Here is a 10,337-nt window from a genome sequence, read left to right as displayed (position 1 = left end):
CAAATAACATTTCATACATTCATACAAACACACAATAATACCAGAAGTATCATAATTATAATAATAATAATAAATGTGTGACGTCCTCGATGTTTGGAGCGAGAGGTGAAATCATTTCAGCTTAAAACAGTTGAATGAAAATCTCTCATCCTGAGTCTCTCTCTCGCTTCTCTACATGAGGAGAATTACAATCCAAACGGCACTCCACTGTACTCGCACTGGTCCTGTTTACTGGTTCCCAGTGCAGGAGGCCGCTGAGAGGGTCCAGGTGGGAGCACAGTAGGCGTGCGGATGATAATAGTAGCAGTATGATGAAGATGAGGACGAGGAAGATGGTGGTTGGAGAGTTAGCAGCGGTGGAGGTCGTAGCAGCATCAGGTCTCCTGGAGCGTACTGCCGCCGGTCGTCACGTACCAGCACTTTGACGGCCACGCGCTTGGCGGCGGGCAGGAGGAGCTCAGCGGCGGCGGCGGATGCAGCGCTGCTAGCAGCCATCTGACGCCGCTTGGTCTTGTAGCGGCGGTTCTGGAACCAGATCTTCACCTGAGTCTCGGTCAGTTTGAGAGACGCTGCCAGGTCGGCGCGCTCCGGGCCGCTCAGGTAGCGCTGGTGGCTAAAACGCCGCTCCAGCTCGAACACCTGAGCGTGAGAGAAGGCAGCGCGGGAACGTTTCTTACGCTGCTTACTGATGCCACCCTGCGCCGAGATCTTCTCATCCGGGTTATCTGCACCAAAACAAACAGGACGCCCACGTTTATCACCACTCACATCATTATAACATAAATGTTCACACCTTCATGATTACAGCTAGGAGCTAAAGTTTACACCCCCTTATAGGGTAAACATTAAGTGGCATTCATTTTGGTCATAATTGCCAATTGCCACTGTTGGGCCCTTGAGCAAGGCCCTTAGCCATCACATGCTTGCATTCTGCCATAGTTGTATGCTGCTATGAAGTTAATATAATCACAATTAACACAAAATAATTCAATATTTTATCTTTTTTGTATGTTTGTATGAATCTGATAAAGATTCTATAAAATCTTACAGACTTTTAAACACTGAGCAGCTTTTAGGTGAGATTATAATATCAGTAATATAATATTTACTTCTCTAAATGTAAAAACATTTAAACCACTTCAGACTGATCACGTGTTTTTATTTTCAGAATAGTTTGGATGTTTCTAAACCATGATAGATTTAAAATGTAGTGATAAATAAATTTATACAGACTGACTTACACTATAAAACTGTTGTTACTTTCATTATAAATATAATTATGAATATAATATTAATAAATATAAATATTATAATAAGGTTAAATATAATAATACAGTCTCAAACGTAATATTAACCTCAGAATATTTACGGTTTATTTTCAATAGATGATTTTACTTTTATTATTATATTATTTCTATTTTCTTTAGAAATGATAAATTATTTCCCACCAGAAAGATCCGACATGATGTTCATATACGATTAAAATTATTACTCAGTAAAATCTCATCCAGTTTTATTCTGGACACCAAAATTATTTCTCTGACCTTTTCCTGTAAAAACTGAATTATTAAAATAAAGATTATTATATTTTGATAATTTTTTTTATATTATTATTGTGTATTTACATGCATTTTTACTTGCTGTTGAATATTTTAGTGTTAGATTAAAGACCCGCCATCAGTTTTCATTTCTGTTCAGTTTAAAATCTGTTAAAATCATTAAAATAAAATAATAAAATAAAACTCTGCAGGTCACAATAACTGAACCAGAGAAGAGAAACAGTTCTAACATTACACAGAGGATTAATAAACTTTAAACTTTATATAAATGTTGAGCTGATATGAACACTCCTGTATTTTAGGTGTGATTGTAATTTGGGATATTTGAGGAAATTGACGGTCCGGTTAAAAGTTAAAATAATTAAAATAATTATTATGTTTAATATCGCTGATGATTATTTTTATTTCTACTGTTTAGAAGCAGTGAAGGTAAAAGGGACGAGGTATACAATCACTGACACGCCGTGTTTCTCTCTGCGCTTCATTAAATCAACAAAACCCAACAAAATATGAAATAATTCTTTTATAATTCAAATAAAGAAAAATCTTTGAATTTAAGTTACAATCATTCCAATAAGCTACAACTTTTTCAACTAAACTAAATCATTTTATAAAGCGGTGTGTGCTGCTGTTTCTGCACGGACTCGAATTTACATGCAATAAATAAAAAATACAAACACAATAAATGAACTAAAATGATTACATGACCAATTTTAGCGCAGCAGAACTCAGGAGCAGAACTGATCTAAACGGATCTAAACTGATCTAAACCTCTCCGGTTCCTCAGTCGGTTCCTCTGGAGAAGCATTAATGTTCTGTGTGGGTTCATGATCAGGACTGCAGGGATTTACATGCTTCATTACAGATAATAAAGCTGAAATATTTACTGAGGAATTAAATCAGGTGTGTTGAAGCTGATGAACCTTTAAACTCTTTATATATTAAAATTAAGATCCAGTCAGATAATCTGTGGATCACTTGTGAGGTGAAATGTGACGCATGCGCACTCGCTTCAGCGTTTCGGGAGGATTCTGAAGCTTTAAAGTTTTTAAATCAAACCAAAATGTGCATCTACACTGGCACCTGTATTATATAAATAATAATAATTTAAAAAGATTATTTTGATTTTTAATTTTTCTAGAGGAATTCCAGAAAACTATAATGAATTAATAATAAACACAGATTTTTCCTTTATTAATCTTAATATCCAAAATTCTAATCACAGTTATGTTGGTACATATTAATAATGTTTATTTTAATTCATTATAATTGTAAATGAGGTTATTGAGAGAGCTGAGAGGAACTGAAATGCGGTTCATGATAATGTTTCTATAGAAAAATAAAATGCGGCCGAAATGCTGCGGATTTTCCGGCGTGATTCCAAACACAAAACTGAAGTAAAAGAACCGAAATAATCACAGAGAACCTGAGGAACATGAGGAACCTGAACCTGAGGAACATGAGGAACCTGAACCTGAACCTGAACAAGAGAACCTGAAGATCTGAGGAGCTGAGGTGAAATTGGTCCAGCGGTTCTAAACTGGTGGATCACTGGTTTTGTGCTTCTTCATCTTTATTATTAATGTTTTATTATTATAAGAGATTAATTTTAATAGGATGATATGTTCATCGGTAGGCCTACAGGAGTATTGGGTTATTTTGTAGGTTCTATGTATGTTAGAAAGGTTTCAGACATTATTATTCTTCATTATATTATTAGTTAATGATCACTTGTGTATTTGACTGAGCTTTATATTAGCAGTAATTGTATGAAATAAGTGGGAGTTAGAAGCCTGTTTATTTTTTATTTTTTTAGAACACAGGATGAATGAACCTGATGATCCACAGTAAAGCCTGAGCTGTTTTCATTTGCAAACTGTGGATGGTGGCACCACCATCCCAGAGAAGATGAAGCTGGAACCATGAGAGCTTTGCTGAGTGCTGGTTTGCATACTGAAGTCTTTACACACTTTCTGCAACTAAACGGAATGAACTGGATCTCCAGAGATGATTAAAGTCTCAGTGCATTTAAAGTTCTGATTCATGTTATTGTGACCAGAAAATTATAATTAAAGTCCAGCATGAACCTTCAGAGATGAAAACTGGAGCAGTAACAGGAATCCGTGCAGCACCAAGTCAACATCTTCTTATTCTGAGAGGTAGCACAATAATCAGCACTTTATTTTATTAGATTTGCTTTTATTATAACTATTCATTTATATGAAATGTAATGATGTTATTTGTACGGAATATTGTGACTTAGAACATGAAGTTTTATCTATAATTACAGAAATAATTAAATTACAGATTTTCTTATTAGAGAAATAATTTATATTAAAATAATGATTGTTCATGTTGATGCTGAAGATCAAGTTAAAAAAGGAATCTTTACAATTCTGGATCTTTAAACTGATTATATTTATTTGTCCATGTTTGGTGTCTTTATATTACAGACAATCTCCAAATGTATTTCTTCTTTACATTCAGACACATTTTTTACTAAATGAAGTGGTGAAGCTTTCTCTACTTTTATTTATATTTATTTTGGTCGCCACTGGAACAATAATAAGTTTGGAACCCTGAGAACCCTGGAACCTTTTTTACAGCTAAATGAGCTTCTTTCAGAATTTAAACAGAATCATTTAGACTAAATTGGCACTGAGGGGTCAGAGATCCGCACGATTATTTTATTGACCTGCATGGTGTGCCATGATGGTCAGTTGGCAATGGGCAGCTGAAACGCGTTTGTTTGTTTTGTTTGGATTTATTCACGTTTACATTTTGCTTTAAACCTTAAATAAAAACATGTGATGATACAGGAGGAGATTTTCATGTTGAATTATGATCCCATTTACGGTTACACACAATCACGGACTGTTTCTCACTTATTTAAATCTGAAGCAGGAGCTTTTTTGGAGTGTAAATATAAATGAATCTCTATAATGTATTCTATAATGATGTGTATACGTGGCGGGTGTGCTTGGCACTTACCGGGCACGGTGGTGGAGAGCTCACAGTCGCTCAGAGCTCGGTCGGTACTGAAGTCGCGCTCCGTCTCTTCCTCCTGCTCACGACGCTCCGACCCCGATCCGATTTTGGTCTCCTGCTCGTCCTCCAGGAGTTGGTTTGTATTGTCCTCACTGAGACCGGAGTCCGAGTCGTAACTCTTTTGGTGATCTGAGCCCACCCGCGCTATGCCCTGGTCCAGGTCCCATTCCCGCTCCGTGTCCGTGTCCCTGTGCGCCTGGTCGCGTCCGTGGTCGCCGTCGTCGTGCGGCGCTCTGCCGAAAAACTTCCAGCAGGTATTTTTCTGAAAACACACGTCAAACTTGTTCAGTCGATGCCTTTCTACCTCCTCCTCTTCCTCCTCCTCAGCTTCTTCTTCCTCTTGTTTCTTGTTCAAAATGGCCTGGATGGAAAAAGGCATAAAAGAGGCGCCGGTGCGCACAGCCATGATGTGTTCCAAACTCACTACAAACTAAATACAGCAGCAAACACAACGAGTCGGTTCAGATCAGATGCTCTTGTGCTCCAGCATGATTCCGTGGTGGTGGTGGTGGTGGGTGCCGCTGCACTCGCATTTCGGTCTGGAGTTCGAGCCACACTGACTTGAGTGCGCACACCCACACACTCATGCACTATACACACACACACACACACACACACACACACACACACACTCACACACACACACACACACACACTCTCTCTCTCTCTCTCTCTATACGCACGAAGCCCGCACCAGTCCCAACTTCACCTGCAACCGAAATCACCCCCCCCCCCCCCCCACCTCCAGCGCCACTCCCATTGGTCAAGACGCGCAGCAGCACCACCTAAAAGCACATTTGTTTTTTTCTCTAGACCCGCACTGAAGAAAAGTGGAGAAATAGGACGTGACCAGGGCTGAGCCACACACACACACACACACACACACACACACACACACACACACACATACACACATTTGCATAGCCAAACTCCTTATTTACAACCTGCATGCCCTCTCAAGAACAAAGGTGTCAGAAAAGCTCCTTCAGAGCCACGCCAGCTTCCACAACCCGAACCACAGACGCACAAAACATCAACCGACCGACTTTCGTTCCTCTCTCCTTTCACTTCACATTTATATTTGTGATTTATTTTTTAACAGGAAAATATTATAACAATAACTTTTATATTAACTAATATTAACTTTTTGAAGAGTTTATTTATTTTAAAGCGCCACAAAACAGCGAGAAATTCTCAGTGAAAAGCAAAAAGAATGAAAAAGAACCCCGAATAATAATACATTTATTTTGTAACGCACTGTTTAGTAAATCGAACATGTTTTTCAATCAGTTTCGTGGCCATAAGAATCTTTCTGACGCCTTCAATTAATTCTGCAACATGAACAATTTTGTTCCTTACAAACTTTATAGAGCATTAAATCATTATTTAATTCACGTTAATATTTTATTGTAGTAAATGTGAGAGAACAAAAGAAATGCTTTTCGTTTCGTTCTATTTTAAAAAAAGGAACTCAGAGCAGAATTGTCTAATTGCAGGCCCAGACTGGTTTAAGTGCTGGTTTTATGAAGGATTAGCTAATAAGTGGGTCGTGGTTTTAGGGATTTAAACTAAAGAGAAACCTCGCTGGAGGACCAACAAATTAGGTTTGATGGTTTGGATGAATCACAACAACAAAATTATTTTCCTCAGAAGTAAAAACCCTCTGGAAAGTGGCAGCAGAGTCCAGTTGGTGTTGGCAGTGCCCAGCATGAGTGTTTTTAAAAGGTTTCTGATGTTCAAGCTGGTGTGTTATTATAAACCAGTACCTTTATAAACCAGAACCCATTTACCAGAATATCCAGATAAATAAATCTGCACTATACTTTGCCCCTGGACAAAAGGTTTAAAAGAAATAAAATGGCACCACAGCAGGCTTGTACCTGGAGAAATGCAAACTGGTGGTTGTAAATCTTGGGTACAAAGCCACCTTGCACCACTTAGTCAAGGTTAGAGCTCATGCATGTAAGGATGCAAATGCAGACGTGTTTACCTCCTTGCCAATGTGTTGCTTGTAAGAGGCTTATGCAAAGTCACTTTCACACATTCTTGCATGTCCTTCTCAGCAGTGCTGGTCCTGGAGCACCTGAATTTAAAGCAGCATTATAATACCCCCCATCACTTCACTGCTCTTATTATGGGATGCACTCCTGTACAGATGAGAGGCAATGTTTGTGAACCCTGCAGCCAGAGGGATTTTTATTATTACTGATAAGGAAAATTCTTCATTTATTAAATTCAACACATTAAAAATCTCACGTTATAACTCAGACTGACTACAGGGTGTTTATTATTTATTATTATTCAGTTTAATCTGAAATAATCCATGGTTCTTTATCAGTGTAAAATCAGGTCTTCAATTCTCAAAAATGCTAAAGATAATAATTAACTTGATCTTTAAAATTACTGATTTTAGTTTTAGGGTTTTGGACGTTTAACAATATATATATATTATTTTATTGTCAGATTAATAAATGTGATGCAGAAAAAACGTGTATTTGTAAAAATGCTGTTTGGTTCATCCAACACAAAATACTTCACAGTTAGCAAATAAACAAATCAAACATTTTTACCCTCGATTTTTTTACTGTTTCAGCCAGAATCGAACAATAAAAGTCGGTGTTTTGCTCCAGATGGTTTTGCATGATCCTCACATATAAATATATTTAAATATTCTAATCTGGGTTCGTATGAAGTTTGACGGTTTGGTCGCAGTCGTCGTTCCTGAAACGCCGCAGTAAAACTTTCATACCGAAACGCGGTTTTTGATGCTTTTTGTGCGCATGCGCTCATTTTACTGCTCCTTCTGTGATAAATAAATGAATGAATTAAATAAAAACTAAAACAGTTTGTGAGTGTTTTAGTTCAGAACATTTTTTAGGAACTGAATAAAGATCAGGCTTCATTATTGTGAGTATTTTTTTCTTTCAGTTGTACATTAAAACGAGATAATTCTTGAAAGTCTTTATGATCGAGATTTAATCTAAATAAAGTTCATTGTTACTTGGATCCTGCAAATAATCTAATAAATAAATAATAAATATCAGATCCGAAAAAATCGAAAATTGTTTTAATACTGGAAGCAATAAATATAAAAATAATAATTAATTATTTTTTTAATGCGGTTGATCTTGTTGTATAAAGTTTAATTGTTTAACATAAGAAAGGAAAGGAAACTTTCCAGAAAAGTAAAATCAAACTTTTCGTAAAAACCTGTTGTATTATTATGAAACTAAACTTGGTAAAGTATAAACCAGTTAAAACTATCAAACCAGTTCTACAAATAATCACAATTAAACTACATAAAATAAATGTGTAGAATTTTAGATCAGACACGGATTTTTTGTACCAGTTTAAACTCTGAATAACTGCAGTTTACACCAGTAGAACTGGTCCTGGTTTTGTTGTTGGTTTTTTAGAAGCATTTCTGATAGAATTTTATTTTTCAGGATTTTAAACATTAGATTTTATTCTCACTGATCTGAAGTGTTTTATTTCTCTCCTGGACTGAACTTCTCAAACTTTCTAAATTAACCTTTATTTCTTTTTTTAGAAAGAACCGTTCGCTATACCACCCAGGAACAAGGAAAGTACATGGGTTTTGGAAATGATGTTTTTACAGAGATTTATGAGTCTCTGGTTCCTCTCTCTTCATCATTATTTTCCTTTCCTCAGATCAACCTAAAGCTGCTTTACTTCTATTAGGAAAAAAGCTTGAATACATTTCAATGCGTCTATATTTGTGTTATTTAGTTTATATAACACTTTTTATTTAAGAATTATAAATGAGCCTCCTATCTTTTATTGTTCGTTTTTCCAAGTTCATGTTGAAAAACGTTCAGAAATCAGTAGAATAAACTTTTTTCTCTTTTTTTGTGTAAGTCCTGACCAGACTTATTTGGTTTAAATAAGATAATGGACGCGTCACGTTTTACATACTCGAGTCTTTAAGTTGAGAACATTTAAATAAATCATTTGAATGTTTTTTTAAAGACTAAAAGAACAAATCATTTAGCAAAAAGTGTGGCAGAACTTTATTGTTTTTGACAGGTTGGTATTTGCATGCTTATTATCTTGAAGGTGTCTCCTCTCTGCTGTATTCAAATCAGGCTGGGATTGTGTCAGTCCTCTCCTGCACGGACCAGGCGTGGGTCCGGAGCCTCTTCAGCCTCCTGGAGCTTTGGGAATTTGAATGAACGAAACACAGTAAAACAATTCGGAGATTTTCTGAATTCTGACAGTAGAATCTTCATTTCATTTCACCACCAGAGTTTCAGAGTTTATTTTAAGTGTTGAAGCGTTTAGTGATGGAAAAATAAAAAGATATATATTTTCTACAGTAGCAGTTTGCTGATTTATTGGTCAGTTATTACCGACTGTGTTTTGCTTTTCAGCTGGTAATGAAGCTCAAATGTTAATAACAAAAAAAATAAATTATCTTAATTTAAAAAATTAAAAATACATTTCTGTTAACATTAATCATTAGTACTGAAATATTCTGGTAACGATATGACGATATATAATTAATCTACCGGTACAGATGCAGCAGTAGAATTAATACCGCGGTATAAATAACATGATGTAGATACAGAGAGATTTTATTCTCACTGGACTGTTTGTAATGTAAAGATTCTATGCAATAAATATAAAAAAATACCATATCTGGATATATATTGTTATCGTGATATAAAGCTACATGTAGAATTTTTGGCTTCATCACTTACTGGATATTAAAATCATCATTGTAATAGTAAAACAAATAAAAATGATTTAATCTTAGTACAACACCACGTTTTTAAAATATAAATCACGGGCCTGCATCCTTCTATAATATACCATCAGTTCTGTTTATTAAAGAATTAAGGATTATTAATAATTCGCCAGGTTTCTATATCACAGGTTAAAAATACTAATACATTAAAGTGAAATTAATATTCAGTGATGGAGGCACATTTTGTTAGATCTGTTGGCAGCTTCATCATGAAGATAATCTGATGTTTAGAGCCAGTTAATGTCACTAATATTCACATTTATAAAACAATCCAGTTTTGTGAGGCTGAATAAACTCATGATGGTTGGAGACGATATAAGAAGCTAAACGAGGAACCAGCAGCATCAGTGGATCTCTCTCTCCACCTGCTGGACACTTCAGTTCCTCAACAGCTTCAGTGCAGAGTTTCAATCTCCAAATCCACCCAAATCTTCTGCACCAATCCATCTTCGTTTCATCCACTTTAAGGAAGATGGATTTTACAGTAGCACTGAGAGCTTTATTAAAACATTATTAAAACATGTATTTTGGTTTATTGTGGGTCAGAAATATTCAGACAGCAGCTCGGATAGTTCGCTGGTGATCAAAACTTATTTACTATATTTTATTTAAAACCCTTCACTCATCTCTGATAACACCTTCACCCTGATCATGATTAGCATGGATCCAGAGCCTACATGGAAGCACCAGGCACAACAGAAAAACTCAGTCTGGACAGGGTGCTACTTTATGGCAGAAAATCCTCCTCCGGGTTGTTGGGCGGCCAAGACTCATTGATGCCAGAGGACATAAAGGCTGCAGAGTCTGGTACGGACCAACAGAAGATCTACTGTGGATCAAACTGCTGATGATTTTAATCCTGGTGACACACAGAGCATCAAACCCTTCTGTACCAGTCAGAGTGCCCATGCATCTCATGAACATCAGAGCTTTGGAAAAAGGTTGACTGGCAGGTGAGTTCT

At 36.3% G+C, this 10,337-nt stretch overlaps 1 protein-coding gene across 1 annotated transcript; it reads right to left on the bottom strand.

The window, feature by feature from the left end:
- Window positions 1–228: 228 nt before the first annotated feature.
- Window positions 229–5,013, bottom strand: nkx3-2 (NK3 homeobox 2). The gene is made up of 2 exons (XM_063018713.1): window positions 4,551–5,013; window positions 229–725 (listed from the first exon to the last, which is right to left on the bottom strand). The coding sequence occupies exons 1-2, from the start codon at window positions 5,011–5,013 to the stop codon at window positions 229–231; spliced, it is 960 nt and encodes a 319-aa protein (XP_062874783.1).
- Between the last annotated feature and the right edge of the window lie 5,324 nt (window positions 5,014–10,337).

This window comes from Trichomycterus rosablanca, chromosome 22 (assembly GCF_030014385.1).
Source record: "Trichomycterus rosablanca isolate fTriRos1 chromosome 22, fTriRos1.hap1, whole genome shotgun sequence".
Taxonomy (NCBI): domain Eukaryota; kingdom Metazoa; phylum Chordata; class Actinopteri; order Siluriformes; family Trichomycteridae; genus Trichomycterus; species Trichomycterus rosablanca.
This window is presented reverse-complemented; position numbering and strand designations above follow the sequence as displayed.